At 38.7% G+C, this 23847-nt stretch overlaps 1 protein-coding gene across 2 annotated transcripts in view; it reads left to right on the forward strand.

Annotated features, from left to right (window-relative positions):
• The window catches only part of LOC131041792 (uncharacterized protein At1g32220, chloroplastic), a 150195-nt gene extending 134456 nt beyond the window's left edge, over positions 1–15739 (forward strand). For both annotated transcript variants that reach the window (XM_057975002.2, XM_057975003.2), the window contains exons 8-10: positions 14689–14731; positions 15020–15111; positions 15219–15739. In XM_057975002.2, the coding sequence (XP_057830985.2) occupies positions 14689–14731; positions 15020–15111; positions 15219–15389 (306 nt within the window). In that variant the 3' untranslated portion in view covers positions 15390–15739. The remainder of the gene's footprint in view (positions 1–14688; positions 14732–15019; positions 15112–15218) is intronic.
• Positions 15740–23847: the final 8108 nt, after the last annotated feature.

Here is a 23847-nt window from a genome sequence, read left to right on the forward strand (position 1 = left end):
TCTAGACCCGCTATCCTCTACATCAATGATTTTATAATCATGTCCACTTCCCCCAGTCTCCCTGTCTTGCTCCTCTACGAACATCATCTCGTCCTGAACCTGATCTATGATAGAAGCGGCACTATGCTGTGTCTTGCCTTGGCCAACTGCCATGTCATGGGGTGAAGGCGAAGTGGGGAGGTGAGATGCAAGTGCAAATTGCCCGAGCCACCCGTCCAAAGATGCATCTATATCATCGTCAACCAGTGTGCCCAACACCGCCAACTCCTCCTGGTCATCGCCTCCTTCCGTGTCTGCCATCAATATGTCCACGGGCTCCTTCCCTTCTGGGGATGTCGTGCGGCCCACAACCGCTACGGTCACTTCCTTCGTACTAGTACATGTTGTACTAGTACCTACCTCCTGTACGACTACCTCTTGTACGATCACCTCCTGGCTCTCATCACTGCCCATGGTGTTCACTTCCCTTGCATGTTGCACGTCCATCCCTGCCACCATACGGTCCACCACTACTCTGCCGCCTAAGTCTCGACTCGTACGGTTTGTTGTTGTTGGTACGACTTGTGGTTCTAGTATGGCCAGGCCTATCTGAGGTAGCAACACCCGTCTTTGTGTTGGAGGCTCCCCTTCGTCGACTTTCCTGAACAACACTCCTACTGGTCTCATGTCGCCTATCGGGCTAGCCACTATGAGTGCTTCCTTAGGTACCAGGTGCGCGAAAGGAGGTAATTTGGGGGGTGTAAATTTCCCTTGAGTGCTTCTCCATCGTGCTCGCAACCCTCCATGCTTCGGCTGCTTTTCTTCCTCCCCTTCCTGTTGCTGTGACTTTGCTTCTTCTTCTTCCTCTCCGGCATTGTGAGGTGCCATGCGGAATCCTTCATCTCCACTCTCTTGTTCCTCTGTTTCCTTCACTTACTCATCTGAGTCTTCCATGCCGCTATCTTCTTCCACCTCTACTACTACGTCCAACTTCCTCCTCTTCGTTGGCTGTACGGTATCTCCAAGGGTGTCTAGGTGAACATAATAGTACATGGATGGTTTGTTGGGTTCCACCCTACCGCGTGGTTCAAAAGTACCCCACTTCTCTGAAGGTAGTTGTGTACGTATTGCATCTAGAAACAGACTAATGGCATGGTGGCACATATAGAATGTTTTATGCTCTAGGTTGAGGAAATCATGAATCCTCTCATATAAGAGCTGCCCCCAGTTATAAACCTTACCACACTTGATGCCATTCATCAGTCCTATCATCTAGATGGCTATATCAGATGCTCGGTTGGCCCCTGTGAGTCAACTTTTCACCAAGTCCATCAACATCCTCCACTCCCCGAGTGCAATGAAAGCATGCTTCAGACCTCTACTATTATTTGCAAGCCAGACACTCTTCCATTGTTCTTCCATCAAATCATCCCTGCACACCAAGTCCAACAACCATTTCTTTTTCTCCTTGGTGAGCTTCTTGGTCGGTATTGTTGCAGATGCTCCCTTATCGGGTATGCCAAATACCCTCTTGAAGTCCTCAGCTTTGAAGGAAACCCTTACTGTGCAGCCCTGGAACTGAATAATGGAGGCTCTCTCGTGGCGGTTGTATCCGGACACCATAGTACAAAGCATGGGTTCAAAATCCTTAATACTGAATGTTGGCATCTGGATGGCGTGGTCCACCTATGCTTTCCGGAGACAATCTTTTATCGCATGGTCGGAAGGGGTTTCCTCCCACCAAGTATGAGATTCATTGCCGGTCACAGTCTCAAAAGCCACATTTTCTGCAGTGATTCCTTCCGGGTCCTTTCGTGTTTTTGGCTTGATCTTCACTTTCTTGCTGCTGCTGCCAGGCTCCGTAGTTATCATGGTGGCACTATGGTTGTTGTGCTGATTTTTCCCTTTGTCATTTCCTGCTCCTTGGCCGTTATTATAATGGTCCGAACTTGCTGCGCGACTGTGGTCCCCCCAGCTAGTATGGACCATCATACCAATATCCCTGCCAAGCCTGCTGTACAGTCTGCCAAGTTTATGTCAGCACGTGGTACTTCCAAACCATACAACTTCTTCAACTTGTACGAACTCTGCTCACAGCTCCGTACGAATGGCTCGAATTCCTGCACAGATGCCTTCGATTCTTTCCTGCAAATGCTCCCTGCGTGTATAGGTGCGAAAGTGGAAAGGATTGTACGTCTGCTGTCTGTACGAGGTACACGTCTCTTGGCCATACGGTCTTCCTACTTCACCTGCTTGTATGCATACGTGATCATATGGATTACTCTTTTCTTCGCCGTGAAATGTTAGAGCAATTGGTGTTCCGTACGGTAGGACCTCTAGCTCGTACGGATGCTGTGCACAGATTTTCTGGTCTGCTAGCTGTACGACGTACGGATTAAACTGGTGCTCTTTGCATGCTTCACCTCCCTCGTTCATACGTGCTAGTCGTATGTTGTACGAATTAAACTGCTTTGCTTTGCATGTTTCTCCTCCCCTGTCTGTACATGTCGACTGTATGAATGAGTTAGATCCTTCTGAGTTCGTTGACCGTACAACCTCTGCTACGTACTGTATGGATCCATACGATCCTATACCTTGACTTCTTTCTGCACTCAATTTTCCTCCTTTGCAAATCCAACTCCTCCTGTGTGGTTTGTAAAAATAGGCTCCTTGGGGATTTTTATAATCATTTGCTTTTTCCAGGGTTGGGGTTAGACATAAATACTTTATTAATTTTTTATAAAATAATCTTCTTTTTCTTAAATGTATTTTTCCCTTGTTTGCTTCCATCACTTTTGCCTTATATTTTAATTTTTTAATACATGCTAACCCTGCCTTTTTCATTTTTCCCATATACTTTTCTTTTCCAATTTTTAATACCCCCGTCCTAAATTTTTTTTTAAAATTTTCACTCGACAATATTTTTTAAATTCAATTTTTTGTACCTTCAACTTACTAAGGTATCTTAGGGTCCGTTTTTGTCGTTCTGCTCTCCCTTTTTGATCTTCATGATAACTTATCTCCTCTTTGGACACTTCTAAATAAGATTTTTGCTCCCTTAGCTTCCTCTTCGACGTACGGATACTTGATTTTTTCCTCGCTTTTCCCTTGTCATTGATTTTGATTTCCTTCCATCTTTTATTTGGTCCTTGGTTGACATCCTTGTCCTCTATGTTCCTTTTCACTCCTGAAGGATTGACCTGAGGCCTTAACTTAATCTCCAAATCATGCAACCACATACATACGTGTGGCATCCTCCTGTAGCATTCTTCTGCACACCATGTCCCCACGTACTCCAGATCTCGTATCTTATCCACCAACGAAGTGGGTCCCATTCCCTTATACCACCCGTCGACGTACTGGCCTCCGTACTGCTAGTACCATGTTACCCTTTTTGCGTTCACCTCCGAGGGTCCTGCGGGGTTAGGTATCTCCCAATACAATGGATTTGGTTCAGCCTCTAGCATTTTGTTGATTTCCTCATTCACTTTGGCAGCATAGTTTTTGTTCATCCTATACGGCCTCCTCCGCACGGGTTGGGCTCCTGGTACGAGGGGTATGCGGTGTACGGACAATTCCAGAGGTATCCCCTTCAGGTCCTTGTACCTCTAGGCAATGACGTCCTTATACTCAAGGAATATGCTGAAAGCCGCCGCCTTCAGTACGAGGTTCCAATCCTCCCCCACGAGTATCACCTTTGGCTCCTCGTCCTTGCCTAGATTGATTTTTTTCACATTGGTTTCCTCGTACTTGATAGTTTTATCCCGTTCAAATCGATGGGTTGGTGTGTCATCCACCCGTGCCACCCCTTCCCGGTACCTACCATACTCCGGAGGGAATGATAGCTCCTCTGTATTGCCACTTGATTCTCCAATCTCGCATATCTGCAACATGTGGCACTTTGACTGGAATACCTCGTAGTCCTCCATCTGCCAATGGAAGAGTCCGGCCAATGAGCTAGTTTCATCTTCAAAGCATCCGTCCGGTTCCAACACTCCTTCCTCGTTGGGTTCCATCCCTCCTTGGCCTCCTTCGGAACCCCACTCCCATCTGTTTGAGTCATCTAAATCGGAGTCGGATGATGCAAGCTTTTCACTGACGGCCTGGTTCCTCAGGTCAATCACATACTTATGACCCTCACTCTCAATCGAGAGTGTATTATTTTTCCAATTATGATTGGCTTTGGCCATGATTAGCCATCCCCTCCTAGGAGGGCGTCGTACGCTTTCCTTTCTAGTGGAATGACCACGAAGTCCAAAAAGAATTGTTGCGTTCCAACCACCAATTTTTGTGCCATGAGAGTCCTGAGGGGTTTGATGTCGTGTTGATCTGCACCGACAAGGTGTTATGTTGGTGGCTTGAGGGTAGGCTTGCCAAGACCCCTCTAGGTTTCTTCCGGTAGTACGTTGATGCCAGACCCGCCATCCACAATGGTGTTAGTGAGCTTCTGCCCCATTATCTCCATCTCCACCACGTCAGGTTTCCGTCCAATGCTTACTGTGAGCAGCATAGGGTCTATGGCATCCTTACCAAGTTCCGTCACTGAAACCGTACTAGATGGTTTTGTTGCCGTTCGGTGTTCTTGGTCGGCAGTGGTGTCACCGACTGCATTTGTCAAGGCCATCCTCAACTGCGACATGGTTTGTAGGAGGTCAGATACCCGCACGGGTATATTGATCTGTAACATCTGCTTGATGATAGTTTTTTCTGGTCTCGACCAAAGTTGAGTACTGCCAGCCTGGTGCGAGGCCCTCCACTCTTTTGCCATCGCACGTTCAATGTCTGCCCTGGCCTCTCAAAGTCTTTCCTTCTTCGTGTGAGGGCCAGGGTACGTGGCTTTCTTACTTTGCAATCTTGTGATTGCTAGTACATCTTCCTTCGGTTCCTTTACCTCCAGCATATTCAGCCCTTTTTGCTTTGGACACTCGGTGTCCTCGTGAATCCCTGGACCGCACCACTTGCACAACAAAGTCCCCACACTGTCTCCATTTTGACATTCCTGCGCAAAGTGATCCCATTCATTGCATTTCCGGTATTGAATCATGGGCCGTCCTTTTGCGTCGTACTGAATTTTACTCCTTAGCGTGTTATTGTTGGACTGGTTGTTACCCCACCGGTTGTTACGGTACCCTCCAAGAGAGGCGTCCGAGTTTGCTGCCAGCTTCAGAGGTGTCACTGGCGGTGTGACTTGGTCAGGCTGGGTGAAGAGCACTTGGGTGCTCCGTGCTTTCAGGTTGTGTGGGCATTCCTTGATGGAATGTGCCATTACTTGGAAGATGTCACAGAAGGCTTTCCGAGGGCAGCTCCCCTTAGTGTGCCCTTCTATTTTACAGTCGGTGCACCATAGTTCTTTTCCCTCCTTGCCATTTTCTTTGTCAGCCTTAAATTCTTTCATTACTCTCATCATATCCCTTCGGAGTGCTTGTACGGTCTTAGGCTCCCCGTCGCTGTCTTCATCTGTACTATCACCATCACTCACTCGACGCTTCCCTCAGGATGTCTTACTTTCACTTTCAATATCCATCGCGCGGTTGTATGCTTCATCATATGACGGTGGTGGGACCACCCTCATTTTTCTCCTGAGAGACGGTGAGAGGCCTTCCACAAACCATCTCTTCTTCAATTCGTCGGCTGGCTGGTTTTTCATTCTATTCAACAACTCCTTCAGCCTCCGGTTGTATGCTCGGACACTCTTGCTCTTCCCTTGTTTCGTGCTATAAATTTCCGCGATGACCTCATTATCGTCTCTCGGGAGTTTAAATTTTGCCTCGAACTGCTTCTTCAAGTCCTACCATCTCGTCTTGTGCTGGGCGTCAAGATCTGTATACCAATCAATGGCAATCCCTTGAAGAGTAGCGGGAAATGCCTTCAACCATGAATCCTCATCATCCTCACCATTTGCTTGCCAAATGGTTACACATGTCTTAGTGTGGCGTACGAGATCCTCTGACCCATCAATCGCAAACCTTGGAAGCTTCTGTTTGTCCATGTTTTGCATTGGTTTTGTCCTGGGATTGTTTTGTAGGGGTGCTTGGAAGGAAGTGTGTGTGGTACTATGTACCGCTTGGTAGGTAGTGTCCACGTACGACGACGACAAAATGTTCTTCTCTTCGTGTACCAGTGCCTATCCTGCATTCTCAATCCCACTTGAGCCTTCGCCACGTCCGTCCCCTACGACCTCAACACCATGATTACTTTTGCCTGTGTACTCCTCCCTCCTTCCTGGAGTTTTAGGCTCCGGACCTCCTATTTTGTTTTCCTCTGCCAAGGACAAATTCCCGATGCAGAACAATGTCGTTTCAAAGATATTGGCGATCTCTTAGTGCAAATCTTGTTCTGCCTCCTCTCCTTGTTCAGAGTACTCCGACGGACTGCTCTGCGACTTGGCTCCAAAGTCTTCACTCGACGTCGAGTGTGGGGCCTGGTCGACGAGATCCTCCTCCGCTACGTGTGGAAGTGGTAGGTTCCTAGCGACCTCCTCCAACTCCTTCCACGTACACGGTCTCTGTCTCTCCCGACTATGACTCTGACTCCTACTACGTCTCTGTGGACTCCTTGAGTCAGTAACTTCCCTCAGCCGTCGTCTCCGCTCGACCTGTTCTTTTATGCGGAGGGATCTTCGTACAGTTCACTCGTCTACTCCTTCGGTGGTAGTGGTACGTCTGTCTTTGTTTGGTTGTAGGGGCATTAATTGTCGGGAGTACGGCGTCAGCTCGTATCCCTTTCCTCTTCCTCACGGTTCCGCTCTTCATACCTTTGCAGTACTTGTTGCTAACAGAGTTCCCATGTAGTTTCCTCCCTTCGGTCTTGAAGTGCAATCAAATTTCTGGCGAGCAACCTTGGAATGCTCTCGAGCAGATCAAAGACAGGAGTGTTGACGGTGAGTTCACCACGTACCGTGCCTTCAGAGACGACTCTCTCCTGAGCCTCCCTCTGCACGTACTACGTGACCGACACGTCCCACAACTCAACCAATTCTGTTGTCAACTGATCCTCTTGTGCTTCTTCCTTGGTTCTTTCTTCTTGTGTGTCACTGTCTACGACAGTCAATTGCTGGTTGAATGGTCGGCCCATTAATTCCTTCTGCTTGCAGCCATGGTTATCTCCAGGTTCGTACTGGCAACGGTGCCAAAATGTTTAGTCCCTACGGTGATATTCCACACGTACCAACAACTCATGTAACAAGAACACTCATGTATATTAAAGCATAGATAACAATTACAGGAACAGATATGGCAGAATTATGGTATCTTTATTGCATTCCAATTATGCCAGTACAATGCTAACTTGCCGAGGTTCCATCCATACACTATATAGACTCGACAGTTGGTCAGGCTGCCAACTGTCACAACCTACCAACTACCAACTACCCCACGGGAACCTCTCGGCAACCCATACATAACAAAACATAAACACCCCAAACAATTATAAACTAACATGTGTTATTAGCCTCTAACAAACAACATCACATTTGCAACAATTATTGTATATAACAAATCTTCCCCACAAAATGGATTTTGAGCAAAGGCAAGATAATTACTTTATACCTATAGAGGCAGCCAAAAGAAAGGAATTGAATAGAATAAGGCAAGCACAAATGGCAATTCTAAAGAATACTAACATGTGAGTGAATTCAGGTTTTAAGTATTTAGATGGAAGCATGAGTTTGGAAACTTAGAAGTGTCTAACTAACGGGTCTATCCTAGCACAACTTTACTAATATTTATTACTCAAATCCATCACATGTAGTGGTTGCTTGTAGGGGAGAGATGGGATATCACCCAACTTTGACACGTGCATTGATAACTAGTGCTCAAAAGAGTGAGCTGATACATTAAAATACGCTCAAGCTTCTGGTTTAGTTCTAGAACCATAGTTCCATAGAGTTTCCTAATGGGGGACAGGGGAATCAAATGCCCAGATTTGGGGATGGAGGGGCGGAGCTGAGGGGGGAGAGACATTGATGGAGCAGTGGTGGGGGAGTGGGGTGGCGGCATTGATATACATATAGTACTTGAAAAGATAGTTATAAGAAATTTGGGGGTGGGGGGGGTGAGGGGTGACATTGATGGAGCAGTGGTGGGGGAGTGGGGTGACAAGTGGTGGCGTTAATATACATACAGTACTTGAAAAAATAGTTATAAGAAGATGTATAAGAGTCACAAATGAAACTTTGGAAAATTAGTAAAACTTAAATACTACTAAACTTTGAAGTTTGAAGTGAACATTAACAATTTAACATTGAAATGTCGAATTTGAAATTTATGTTATATTCGAGATTTCATAATGATTACAATGATGCCAAAATAACAAAATAGAGTGAAGTGAGGCCTCTAAGCATCCCCAAGCTTCTCATCATTAGAACTGTTGGAAGTGGACTCTACATGGTCAATCTTCACCAAACTAATACCAACCAACACAATCTGTGTAACTGTAGCATCCTCATCAATCTGTGCTAGTTCCTCTAGCTCTACATCCCACTATCTTGCTGGATTCTCTTTGGACAAAAGTGTCTTGCGGTCAATGAGACACAAAGCACTATGTACAGCCACGAGATTCACTTCTCTTCTAGAGGTAAGTCTATTCCTCTTCAAAGAGTGGATGAAGCTATAAGTAGACCAGTTCCCGTTAGCAATAAAAGAACTGGAAAACTAAGATAGCAATTGAGTGGTAGTCAAAGAAATTGGTCCATGGTAATTCCACTACAAAATTGGGTCCTCCTTTGCCATAGTTGCCATATCTATCTTCGTTGCCTTAGGATAACCCCTAAGATTGGAAATTCTTTTGCACTCAGTATGAATGATGCTAGCCTCTATAGGATGGCAAATCTTGTTGATGGTCCTAAAGAACCCTGTGTTTGTTTCAACATCTTGTATGGGGTGTAACTCTACCATTCCTTTGCTTGTACCACTTAGGGTCCAATGCATAGGCAACCATGTGCAAGGGAGTGTTGAGCTTCTCCCATCTCCGATGAATGATTGGTTAAATGTCCTCATTGTAGAATGCTAATGTGGGGTCCTCTCACATGACAACCCTTATTTGGTCAAGCATAGTATCAATGCATTCATATGCATTCATACACCTTTCCATGGCTAGGTGCATTGGAATCTTCATATCTAATGACCTAGATAAATGTAGTAATGATGGAAACTATATATTTTGCATCCCCCAAATGACATCACTCTTCACTATAGCCATCACCCTCATCCCCTACTCTGTCTTGGACTTGGGCCACTAGTTCCATTCTGCATCATAACAATTAGTTGCAATGCCTCTTGCAACTCAAGCATTCTCTAGAAGAGAATGAAATAGGATGCATCTCTAGTCTCAATAGGTTTCAAAAATTTCTTCTTATAGAAGTTCTTGAAGAGTGCATGTGAAGTGTAGTGGTTGTAGATAAACCTCTACACATGTATACCATCATAAACCACTGCTTTGATCTAATCAATTGTAATGTCCCATTTTTGGGATGAGATGGTTTATGATTGGATTAGCCTATTAATGGCCCTTGTAGGCTAATGAGGGTGGTTAGAGGGTCTTTTGAGGCTTGTATCACCTCCAGTGTTCAGAGTTTTGTAGGATTGGCTTTCGTTTGGCATCATTTGGACTCCATTTGCTATACTTTTGCCATACTTACTATTTATAGAAAGTGTTTTTGGTCACATGGGGAGTTAATTGGAGAGACTCCTGTTTTAGACGACATATTAAAATGTTAAGTATTTTGGGAGTTATTATAATTTTAGTGGCCAAATTAATATTAAATCATTAAATGGCTTATTATAAAGTTATAATTTAACTTCATAATTCCACTTAAGTTGAGGGTCAAGTCATCATTGCAAGGGGGCCACTTATTTAATCTATTTATGTGAGCCTAAGCCAAAGTATTTATTCAAAAGTTGGAGTTAATGAAATAATATTTCATTAAAATGTTTTAAAATGCCTTTTTGGGAGAAATTCGAACTTCTCCTGGAGACTTTATAAACCTTTCTTTTGAGAAGTTCGATTCATTATGTTTTGTGACTATTCTCTCTTGAAAAGTGTGAGCTTTGGAGTTTGTGGAGAAACAAGGGTTTCCTGAAGATTTTTAGAGATTTAGACATTGGAGGGCATTCATTCTTCATTGTTGGAGTTGTCTGAAGTTGTGAAATACCAGCTGAGGATAGCTTGTAGGGTTGGCTTCATCCAGGAGTCATCAGTGTGCAGATTGAGAAGCTATTCACAGACTTTTCAGTAATCTTCTTGAATCAGATTGAAGAAATATTCATAATCAGCAAAGGGAAGATTCATTTGTGGAATATTATTTGCAGCCGTGCTGCTGATTTCCTGCCATTCACTGCTGTAAGTGGCTCCATTTCCTAGGTGGTTCGATTTGGGGTTTTAAGAGCTGCAAAAATTCAATAAAAGGTTGAGAAGGCTTCGCTGGGCTTGGAAGAGGAATTCAGCATCATTCACAACACCATCAATTACTGATTTGAAGAGTTTGATCAGACTTGGGGTTGCTTTTTCGCAGCACCGAGCTCCAGCAGTTGATAATCATCATTTTTTGGGTATGCAAATCGATGTAATGGCTTCATATCTTTAAAGGAGAATAAAATATACATTTGCAGCCATTAATACAAATAGAAATCTCAGAATTTTTATGTTTGTGAGTTTATTCAGTTTATGTGCAATTGCTTTTTGTTATTAAACCCTTGCAAAAATTCAAAAAAAATATAAAACTTCAAAAACCAAAACAAACAACACCACAATCAGCAGTTAGAACCTGTGGGGGTTCTTACATCAATCTTTCTCATGTCCTTGAGTGCATTATTAATGGCATGCACACAACAAGGAGTTTACCAAATATGTCTATAAGATGCCTCAATCAATTTCCTTGTTGCTTTGCACACATGGGCTGATCTATCACTACTTTGACCACATTTTTGGCCCAACCTCCTCAATAGCATCCTTGTGAATTTGAAACTGAAAATCAATATCTTTGCGATGCCTTGAACAATCAACTTCCTTAGGAAAATATGGGCCCTCTAAACATGTAACCATGATATTGATGAGTGGACGACACCTAATGTCGGTCCACCCATCCATGACTATACTGCATCCACTTACCACCTAACATTCCTTCATTTTCTCCATTAACATATTTATCTTGAATAGTTCTTATCCAAGATTGTGGCCCTCAATTTTGTCTCCCTTGGTGGCACATATGATGGTTCTGCCATCATAACATCGCCATTACCTCCTTTTAATCAGAAGATCAAGCCACATGAAATGGAATGCCATCAGAAAAGAATAATTTGTCAATGGCATCATGTGTATCATCCTTCATCTGCATATTGAATATTTCAGCTATTGGGTTATGCGCACCACTTGTCAACTTGTGTTTCCCCCTAGCCTTTGTTGCATGAACCCTTGAAGTAGAACTTGACATATTTGCAATTTGCCTCTGCAAAATAGAGAACTGTGTAGCTGACTCTAATGACCCACTGGTCTATGAGACAAAGAAGTAGATACAGGTGCAATTGCATTGTCTTCACCACTAACACCCCATAGCTTACATATCTCAGCCCTAAATTTAAGGTTTGCCAGTGTCCCCCAAAAATTACATCCTTCACACCTTTTCCTTGGATATTAAGGAGGTGACATAAACTCTAGTAATGCTGCCCTGAAATTCAAGGCCACAAAAGTGGCTCTTGCACAACCTTGTGCCCCTAGATGTCTGAGGCTTACTTCGTAACTTTGTTGCAAATTGCTTAGGAGACCTAGGATCAAAGGGACCCTTAGTAAAATCTGCCAATAATGTGGAGGGGCAATTTATGCTTGCAGCTACATTAGCCACAAAATGGTGGTTTGGGTTTCACCATCATGGTCACCCCTCTCAACCTCATCCTTAGGTGCATAATCAGATTCGGTACTTTCACTCTCAATCTCATCCTTATTCATGCCATGAGAACTCATTTTGACACTGCAATAAACAATTTAGAATTTATAAGTTTATAATTTTAAAATTAAAATTCAGACTATGCATGTAGCATAATGCAAAGGATTAAGATACAGATTTTCTTTTTGTTTTTCTTACTTCAGATTGCATGAAGCATAGAAGCAGAGAATGCACAAGAAAAAAATCCGTGTTCTTAATTTTTGTCAAACAAGGATTTCACTTTTGTTTTTCTTACTTTAAACACATGAAGCGTATAAGCAGAGGATACACAAAAGTTTCATCCTAGTTTGATAAAATAAAAAACAATAGATTTGAAGATATAAAGTTTAAACAATTAATTTCAATTTGTAGAACAGTAAATTTAAGTTAAAAAAATTGACAGCCATATCTATGAATATTATTTTTTTATTTTTAAATTTTCAAATTTCAATGTTGAATCTTGATAACAATATGAACATTGAATGTGCACTGGCAGCCATATCTATGAAATTTTGAATAAAATTAAAATATGAATATGAAGTATTAAAAAAATAATTATTTTTTTCATAAAACAGTCATAGAATCCTACCTTACGCTTGAAAAATTCTTCCAAATTGGTGTAGAATGCTTTCTTTTCCTTTTCTTCTTGCTCCTTTTCACCCCCCTTGCATCTGCAACACTTCACTCTCACTCCTTTGCTTCTCTTCAAACTTGCTGTTGAAATGAATTTGTGACTAAAAAAGAAGGTTATGGGGCGTTTTATAGGTTTTGGGAGGCATTTGTGGGGTCCATTGGCCATTAGGGTTCGGCCTTGGGCACTGGTTCCAACAAAAAATTATGTTTTTTTTTTAATTTTTTCACTTTTTTGGGCCTGTTGGCCCCAGGAGAGGCCTGGGCATTGCCAGGATGGTTAGAGGAATCCTGGGAGCCCTCTGGCCGTCTAGGCATCTCCATCATCTTTGTGGTGTCTCTGTGGTTCACTGTCCAAAAGAGAAAAACAAATGACACCCATTCCATCTAGGGGCAACTCTTTAAATAAATTTGAGTAGAGACAAAAGAAAATGCAAAAAATTAAATATAAAATAATACATGCTTCATATTTTTTGATAAAATACATCACATATTTATAGGATTCACATATCCTATTTTATAGGAAACTCCCCAAACAACTTTCCTAAATATATTAAGTAAAACAGCTCAGTACAAACACATTGGTACCACTAATATATTTAACAAACTAGGACAAACCTAACAAATGATTATTTTATGCATCCTATGATGCAATATTTCTAACGAACTCCTCATGCCCTTTCTTCCAACTTTTTTGAAGGATGTGAACAATGAATAGTAAAGTAGGCTTCTTGATTATGAACAAGGAAAAAGCTGTTGTAGATTCTGTTATTAACAAACAAGACAGAAAAATGATATACCAAATGGCCTATACCTGAGTTTATTTTTTTCTTAATTTCAACATATTCTTTGTTTTTTTGCATTTCCTTGCAGTTGTGTCAGGCACTTGCTGCAGAACAAATCTTAGTGGTTTTAAGAATGTCTTGCTGATAACAAAATGCTAATGAAAAACTGAGGGTTAATTTTAAAACGTAGAAAGAAATCAATTTCCAGTAAGAAGATGAGCACAAATAAAAACTTGTAGTGCACCTAACCATGATTGCCACCTCAGAATGAGAGAGAGGATTCATTGTCACATTCTTTGGGTTTGCACCATGTGGATCTTCCCAGAGTTAATGTTTTGGGAACATTTATATATGTTGATAGAAGGGGTATGAATTGCTTGAAAAAATACGCATATCACTGGTTGATTAAATGCTTGTCAATGTGTGCTCAAGGACTAGGTTGCACAGATATATGTTCCAGATTGTTTGAAAAATTTGGATTAAATTCTAAAGGTAATGGCCAAGCAAGATGTCATTTTAGTGTATAAGAATTTCTGTATTTTTTCTTGTCTGTAAAACTTTGATTGGTTGTAGCTTGTATTCCTTAACAGCCATATCTAGTGCAGCTCATGATGGTATCTGTATTCAAATACATATCTAGGCTGAATCCATAATAGAAATGGTATTTAGTGTCGCCTAGCTTATTCTCAAGCTTGGTGATGAGGTTGGAACAAAGTGGTACAAAATTCAGCAACATATACTTAAGGTGAGGTGAAAGGGTCTACTTTCTTCCATAAGGTGTATCTCATAGTCTAAATTGGTGTGCTAACTAGACCATTACATTAAAAATCATTTTTAATCTTATATCTAAAAGGGAAGGCACATCTGGTAACATAGCACCAAACTGAACATCTTGAAAGAAAGCGTGGAACTTTAGATTGGACATAGGCCTTAGTTATAAGTATCTGCTTGGATTGTTCTTTGAAATCATGGTTTTTTAAGAATTCACATTGAAACTTCTAAGGTTAAGTGCCAAGTACATTTTTTTACTCTGCATGTCAGTATTCTCTTTGCTCAAAATCCTCTTAGATGATCTGGTAGTGACATCATAAATCCTTGAGAGGGTATGGCTGTAGTTTTTCGTATAGGCTTTTGTCAACAAAGATGTGGTATTTCTCTTTGAATTCAATATTTAATTTATGGCAACAGATAACTAATTTGACTTATCAAATTGAAAAATATTTAAAGCACAACAGATTCAACATGGGTATTGAAATTTCTATTACAAATTCTAGTTTGAATTTTTTTAGTTTCTTTCCCATTCTTTTCCTTAGAGTTGAACTTGATATTGTCGCGTTTCAATTTATTTGAAATCTGCTTTGTTGAAACTTGAAACAGAGGGCTGCTGAAAAAGCTTTACTTGACAGATTTCCATACGGAGGTAAACTTTCTGTTCATTTGAAGGGATGATATAGAATCATACAATCTACCATGGCATATATGCAAAGTTGCTTGTCTAGAAAAAGTAGGTTTTAAAGTTATGCTTGTATAGAAAATGGGAATGGGATTTTCGGCCATTCATTATCACCTTTACATCTCGGTGCATTAAATATGAAAATAATCTGATTCGGTATAATTCTTTTTTTTAAATGATTTCCCAAAACTCTTAAATGGTTCAACATTTCAATCTTTGATCCTTCCAAATCCACTTCTTTGCTTGTCATTTTAGGTGTTATTCTAAGGCCTGGATTCATCTATGGGACTCGTTACGTTGGAAGCTTCAAGATTCCACTGGGAATTGTTGGTGCCCCACTTGAAACGGTATTCTTCACTTCTTTTTGGTTAAGTTGATTCTGCATTTGTTGTTCAAGCTTAACTAGTGCTAAATTAATTGGCTACCGTGTTTGACATTAAATAAATGTTTGCAGGTCTTACGGAATGTAAAATCTGCAGCACAAATCCCTGTCATAGGACCACTATTTGTGCCACCTGTTAGTGCATCATCTGTTGCTAAAGTTGCTGTACGAGGAGCGACAGATGTTGCGTTTCCTCCTGGGATAATTGATGTATGGGGCATCAGTCGTCTTGCTGATCACTGAGAAAAATCTTTCCAACAGGAATATTCCTATTGCTGAGTTGGTTCTGCTAAAATGCTAGATATGGTTGAAGGTACATGGAGCCATTGGAAAGTTCCATCTATAAGAGCAGAACTTAGCCCAAATTGTTTAGGATCAAATATAATTAATTTGTATGGCTTATACCCTTCTATTTTCTTCTGAGAGTTGGCTTTAATTAACACAAAGCCAGTCTGATAATCCAGAGTTAGTACAACGGCAGCCTACTTCTATTTAAGATACCATCCCCTTTTTCTGCAATAAATTGTTTTAAATCACACATTTATTCCTAAAAGCCAATGAAATTATTCAATTTTTTACCATACAGATGGACATATCTTGTCTTCATCCATTCAAACTATAATAAGTAAATGGCCCATATCTTTTGTGAAGCCTTCAAAACTGTTAGAAAAGGAAAAGTGGGTAAAGCTTGTAGTAGTGAGAGAAACTCTTGATATTTAGACAATATAATTTGTGTAGAGTTGTATTCATTAATACTTGAGATTTTGGCTTCAAATCCAATTATTAATCCTAACAATGACGAATATGAACAATAAATATAACAACATTCATAAACTGGGGGACATCCTATATTTCCACATTTCTTTGTTATCATTTCTTAAGGCTCTAGAGATTAAAAATATAGAGCGGTATCATATCCCAAAATGTATGAACTTCGGGGTTCAACTAGAACAAATTAACGGTAGTTAATTAATATCACTCAAAATACTTATGGATATGAATCACAAAAAATAGTTGGTTGACCTCTTGGAAGTGTCAGCTTCGTAGCTGTGATCAACATGTCAAAATTTTGCAGGTTCACAAACTTGGGGATAGCACGAGAACCTTATGTTTGACTGACCTATGCCAATATTGTAAATGATTCACAGGTGTTTGCTTCTTCCAGTTTATTGAGGCAGCCATATACTCCCCACCAGCCTTGGGCTTGATGATTGCATCTGGGGAATCAGCTGGGAGAATTTTCTTAAGCCAAACAAAAGAAAACGTTGCAAGTTTTTGCTTTTTAATGTGGGAGAATTTTCACAAACCTTGAGAGCCCTGCTGATCAGCAGCTCCTCACATTTATAAGAAATAATGATGAATCAAAGAGAACTTATTTTATACTATAATCTTACATGTTCAAAGTGACCATACACGGTAAGAATCCTAATCCTTTATTTTATTTTTTACCATTTATTTCAATTTATAAATTTCTGACTCCTTTTTATAGAATAATCTCTCTGAATATATACTTTGGAGGTATGTGTGCACAAATGGTTTCAATTTCGAAGTGTAACCCTTTCTATTTTCAATTAATTTATGCCTCAACCTTACTACTGCTGTAGAATATTTTTCAACCTTACTACTGCTGTAGAATATTTTTAAATCATTTTATGCCTAAAGCTGACAGCGCATTGGAATCTTTGTGAATATATCTTTATGCCTGAACTAGACAGAGCTCAGATACATAATATTTCCTGTCCATGCTATTTAGAATGAGTGCTTCCGAATGTAATTTTGTAGTAATTCTTATCAATTTTAGCTCTAGGATTGATGATCATTTATGCAAGTACTATACCTGTGAGAGATTTTTAGATAAATGGTAAGATTTAAATCAAAACAATTCACATACATACACACATATATGGTAGAGAAACATGCTCAACAACACATATGGTAGAGAAACATGCTCAACAATATTAGTGGAAGGATTATTGAAATATTTATAGTAGATATTTGAGAAGCTTTTATTTACAATAATTATGTCGAAGGTGTATTACACTCACATAATGGATGCACAAATATGTGTTAATAAGAACTAGAAGCATTAAATTTGATGTGTTTGTGATCCTTAAATGCATGAAAAGTAAAAAACATTTTTATTTTTTCTTCTTTAACTACCACTTACTTGAGTTCAACTATTAATCAAATCTATCTATCTCCATCATACTAACATTTAATTTTCAATCTAATATCATAATAATGAATAAAGATATAATAATATAATAATAATAAATAATAATAATAATTATTTTTAATAGTTTTTTTAATTTGATGAAGAGTTTAATAGAAATATAAAAATATAAAAAAATAGTAATATCTTAATAATAATTTAATATTGATTACAATATCATGATAATACAATAATAATAATTTAATTTTAATCACAATATAATATAATTATTTTTTAAGTGGAATAATGAAGAAATATGATATCTTTTGGTGTACTTTATTTATATTTTCTCTAAAAATAGGTATACTAGTATAGTAACACATCCACATCCACATCCACATCCACATTCACATGATCTTAATAGAGGTGAGGGTTGGAACATCAATGATTCTTTAGTAACCAGTATTAAATGCTCTTATTAAACATAATTGTTAATGTGGAGAGGCATTTTACAAAAACTCTTATTTTAAGCTTAAATTTGACGAGTCAAATATTAGTAGTAATTATAAGCATAATATTTTCAAAATAAACAACACAAAAAAATAAAGATATGGCTTCATAAAAATGAAGTTTTATATACATGTAAAATAAAAATAAATATTTAAAAAAATTAATCTACCGTTTTATAATTATGTATAGCAAATATATATTTTAATTATTACTTGACATTAAGAATAATTAATTTAGTAAAAAAAATATTTAATGAGTTTTTTAATTTTTAATTATTTTAAAGATACAAATAAGAAGTTTAAAAATTAAATATTAAAAAATAGATTTAAACAATAAAACATTTGAAATTAGACTAAAAAATTTGCATTTGAAAAGAAAAAAGACAATGTAGATACAATAATGTTTAAATGTCATCTAGTAAATATACTTGAAAGTAAACTAAAACAATTTTAAGGTAAATAAAATAGTTTTAATTGACATCTTTCGGTATTTCTTTAGATAGATTGTTGTAAATAAAGTGTAATAAGCTTTCGACATTTTTTTAGATAGATCACACCCCTTTGTTCCTTAAAATATAATGTGCTAGTTACTAGACAAGAATTTTTAGCACTTGATAGTAATGCCATAAGTTTTGTTAAGGGTCATCCTAATGAACTTGTTAAAAAGATGTGAAAGCATTAGATGGCTAATGTTCTTATTTTTTACTCGATAATTGACAACTCTTGTGTCAACAATGTCCTAACAAATTTTGCCAAGTGTCTAGGTAATGGATGAAACAAATGAGCCGACCAAGTTGAAGCGGATATATAGATCAAATTGGCCAAGTGTTTAGGTAATTGATGAAACAAATGAGCCGACCAAGTTGAAGCGGACATACGGTTTCACAAGAAAGGAAAGAAAGAAATAAAGAAAGATTGTTTTATGGTCCTTGATGTTGAGCGATTTGTATAGGGTCTACAAATGGCTTATAGCAATATGAGACTACCTTGTACTCCTTATGGGAGGTACCTAATTGTGCTACAAACAAGGCATAACTTACCTCTTGTGGGATTTGAACTTGTGACCTTTCTTTCAAGATCACAAGTTCTCCACCACTGAGCCAACTCAAGAATCATCAAGTGAGTGAGTGACAGTACATGAGCAAGTTAGCAAGAGGAAAATGTTGTTACTAGGTCTTAGTTGTACTAGGTGTTAAGGGCCTCAAATGGCATGAATAAAATGATTACAATACACGGTAGTGGAATCAAAGCCAAGGATAATATGTGAGAGTACATAAGCTCAAGAAGATCATGTGTATAGTAAGAAGCTACAGTACTTACTCATTCACACTATGAGGCAAACCACTAATTAGATAAGCTAAATATTTGCAAGGCATGGGGTCTTGATAACGAAATAATTCCTTGATAGCAAAAGTATTCCAAATTATCGTTTTGCGAAAATAAATGGATCACCTAGATCGAGAAAAAATATTTGTACATCTATCTTGTAGGGAATATAACACTTTCAACATTCAAATTCTTTTTGTTCTACACAACTTGTGGTGGAAATTGAGCTCGAGGTATTTGCACACAATCTCTACTTCAATGAATTGCCTAATTTTTTTTTTCTTCTTTTTTTTCCCTCTACAAAGAGAATATCATCACTTTGATTTTGCTAGTGTTCACTTGCATCCTAACCTCTAGACAAAATGTTTCAATCACCCTCAAATGTTCTCTTACTGAGTCATTTTAACAATTAATACGAGATCATTCACATATAAGAGTAATTTTATTACATACCTAGCAAAGTGAACCCACTTCCCACCAACCTTGCTTGACCACTCTTCTAACTTATCAATGTATAACCTAAACAAAGTTGAGAAAAGAAAACCACCTTTCTTTACACCAATATCACTATAAAAACACTCAGACATACCATCTATGGTATTGATTTTAGCCTTGATTTGCTCATATAGGCTATGTACAACACTAAGCACATTTGGAACTCCAAATTCCTTCATTCTATTCCACGGTTTGCCTCAGGATATACTGTCAACAGTTTTTTTTAAAGTCTACATAATAGAAAAGCCTCACCACCTTGGATATTCCATATTTTTTCAACAAAAAACCTAAGGATAACACAATGATCAATGGTGGAGTGTTAGCTTGTTCTTTAGCTCTCTTCCCCTCTTGATATACCAACTACTAATTTTGTGCTCAACCATGCTTTCAAAAATTTTATCAAGGAGGGGATTAACCATAATAGTGTGGTAATTTAATGGGTTATTGATATTATCACTTTTATATAGAAGGATCACCACAATGGTCATCCAATTTTCTAGGAAGCCCTCTTCAGTGACATTATGAAGATGCTTTTGATATCAGGTGCATGGACCTCAATGCCCCATATTGTATATAATTTTGTTGCAACACTTGAGCTGCTGAAATAGATTTGATACTTGGAATTTTTCCACTTTTTCTTGGGTATGGACTCCTCAGAGTAGAGGTTGGGGGATCAATAGAGATAGCATAGTCCTAGGATGGGTAGATTTGACCACCTTCCCATGATGACAACCACACTTGAAATGATAGAGAAAAACAATACTTTAAAATGTTTTGCTTGCAGCTCATTGATAACCTGTGCCTTTCCTCTTGTCAACCTTTCTATGCCTTGATTGATATCTTCAATAGTGAAAAGTTCATAATTTGCATTGATTAGTGAGATATATGTTTATCCTAGCCACATTCATATAGCAACTTCACATATTCAAGTCATTGGTAATCTATGATATTGTTTTCCTTTTGTTTTCTCTTTTGTTGTAGCTCTTTCAAAATATTTTGGGGTTTTGTTTCGCAAGGGTCATCAACTCCACCCTTTTTATGTTCACATACGTTTATTTTTTATGCTTACTTTCTTTGTCCATTCCACCTTCTTGTAGATTTCTTCTTGCTATCTTGCACTCATCATCAAACCAAGGATTTGTCGAAAAAGTATTTTTTGCTTCTCTTTTGGATCTAGTCCCCTTACAATCATCTAAAGCCTTGTGAATTAGGAGCCAACATATCCTTGCATATAAAATTATTCTTTGTGTAAGTTGAATTATTCTCATATTCCTTAGTCAATTGTTCGAGCAAATTTGAACAGCTTAAGTCTTTCCTGACTCATGAGGATTCTGCCCTATGAAGATGTTTTATGGTGATCTGTCCACCCAAAGGAATGCCTCAATGTTCGTAAACAATTATTCCACCAGCCAGTCCATAACTAGCTCTCATACCACTTGATGCAGCCATAACTGGTAAAACCCTCAAAGAGAATCAATCGTCTTATGCAACAAGAGTAACACAACGAAAGCAACACGAAAACATAACAAGATTACATAAACAAATCATATTATTGCTTTAGAACTTCCGGCAACCATTCGACTATCATCATATAATCATCAAAGATCATCTGGTAGTTAACCAGTTACATGCAGGGTATCAGCCAGATACAATCCAATCCGGGACTCTAGGAATCAACCGGGTCACAAAATGCGAATCTCAATCTTTATTCTCAATTCTACTTCCTCTGCCCCTACAAATGATTACATAATAACATATTTATACCCACCAGAACATATCCAGGTCAGCCTCATAAGATTACATTTACCAATGCAGGAAAATGAAATGTGTAATTAGGTCAGCCCTAAGAATTAAAGAAATCTTTCTGGAAAATAACAACCAAGAGGTGCGATATAGCAGGAAGGTTGGCCACATGCCAAAGAACATCGGACAAGACCCAAGATAGATCCACACACCAAGAATTGCGTTGGTAATGAAGGAAAACCAATATGTAAGCACAAGAACTGTCCCAGAACCCAGAAACAGTCAATCGAAGCGATAACTGACCGGAAAAAAACCCAAATGAACTGAAAATATGGAAGTAAGCACATGAACTAGCATGGAAACTGAAAATAAGATCTTCCACGAAAAGAAAGCAACTACCAGTACCAACCGGTAAAAAACACAGAAAACTGCACAAAGAACTAAACAAGAACAAAACTGAAAGGAAGCATTTTTGGTTAATGCAAGATTGCTCATCGACCGGGGATGCTCCTGCATCAGTTTAACATTAAATTACATGTTAGCCAATAAAACAAATAACACATTTGTTTTACACCTTGGATATGTCAGATATTAGTTATGTTATAGTGTAGAGGAATAACTTTACTCAAAGAGGGTAAGGATGTCCATGAAAGAAAATGCGACTAACATTGTGTGTAAGGCACCTTCGCAGTTTCGCGGCTTGCATGGCCAACACCTTCTTTAGCCACGCGATACGACGAATGCGACTAACATTGCATGTTATGCGCCTTGCAGTTTTGTGGCATGCGTGGCCAACACCTTCTTTAGTCACGTGATATGGTGAATGCGACTAACATTGCATGTTATGCGCCTTCACAGTTTCACGGCCTACGTGGCCAACACCTTCTTTAGCCACGCGAATCGGCAATTTCGACTAACATGTTGTGTTACGCGCCTTCGCTGTTTCGCGGCTTGCGTGGCCAACACCTTCTTTAGCCATGCGATATGGTGAATGTGACTAACATTGCATGTTATGTGCCTTCGCAGTTTTGCGGCCTACGTGGCCAACACCTTCTTAGCCACGTGATACGTCGAATGCAACTAACATTGCGTGTTATGCACCTTCGCAGTTTCACGGCCTACGTGGCCAACACCTTTTTTAGCCATGCAAATGGATAGTTGCTATAACTCCCTACTCATCCATCTCACCCAAAAACACTTATGTTTCTTTAACTATATCATGCTTGAAAAAACCATTGATGATTGTATGAGAATGTCAACTATATTAGCAGTAAACCAGAAAGTAATGGAAACTGTTAGAATAGAGAAAACATTGTTTTATGGTTTCAAGATGAAAAGACCCATACAATTTTCATATAGAATACCATATTTAATAAACTTTAAACATCATCATACATCATAAAAATTATAATCATTCAGTTTTCTACAAGGAGAACAGGAACAAACAATGTTCAATAACCACCACATCTCAATTCTAAAATTTTCTTGGTTTCAATAGGATAAATATTTCTTGTACTTTTAAAAGTTGTGAATTATGGGCTTGTGAGTTGACGTTTTGTATTGACAAAAGGAGGACATGGACTGCATTGAGGTCAAAGGTATGTTTTTCAAACATTTCAAATATTCATTTTATACTTTCAATTATTCACAAGCTCCAAGTCATTATGTAATTGCTAATAAATTGTTTGGCACTAGTTTTGGATGTGCGATTTTCATTGCCAATTAACTTTTATGGTCACTGTTTATGAAAACTCTTTTCTCAAAACCATACTTTAAATTAAATAAAAGTTGAAACTTTAGTAAACTTTTCTTGTAATAAACAATCTACTTTCTCTGCTCATTATTGGTGTGTGGGGGAGAAAGCGTACATGTAACCACTCTAAACCATACTTTTAATCTCCAATGCAACTAAACTAAACTTATTCTGTAAAGCTTCTGCATCTTCTATTCCTCATACTTGGAGATTGCCAAACACTTTTTCAGTAAGCTATTCATTTGAACACTTGTATTGTTCTACAACTTGCTTAGATGTCTTTAGTGATTTTGCACTTTCAACATGTATAAGCTTTCACCTACGAGATAAAGTGTCTACACAACTCTTTATGAAGATTTGAACTCCTAAAGGATTTTTGAAGCCTTGTTATGGGAAGTACCATTTTCCCTGGAATGACTCTTGCACCATTATCTCCTTTTGCTCTTCTTCTCAAACTGTACAAGACAGAGAAAATAGTATACATGCTGGAGGAAAAATTATGTGTAAAGCAATAAACTTCCACATTTCTACAAGGTGCAAGTCTTGTCCATAGACATTCCAATTGAACAGAAGCAATCCACAACCACTTTTGTAGCACTGGGTAGGAACTACGTTGCCTTGCAGCCCTTGTTGTGTTCATGCTCAGGTTAGTAAATTGCCTTATATGCAAACAAGTTTGGGTTGAATGATTTGAGAGTTTCAATTGAAAAGCTGTAAAGTTAT

This window comes from Cryptomeria japonica, chromosome 3 (genome assembly GCF_030272615.1).
Source record: "Cryptomeria japonica chromosome 3, Sugi_1.0, whole genome shotgun sequence".
Taxonomy (NCBI): Eukaryota; Viridiplantae; Streptophyta; class Pinopsida; order Cupressales; family Cupressaceae; genus Cryptomeria; species Cryptomeria japonica.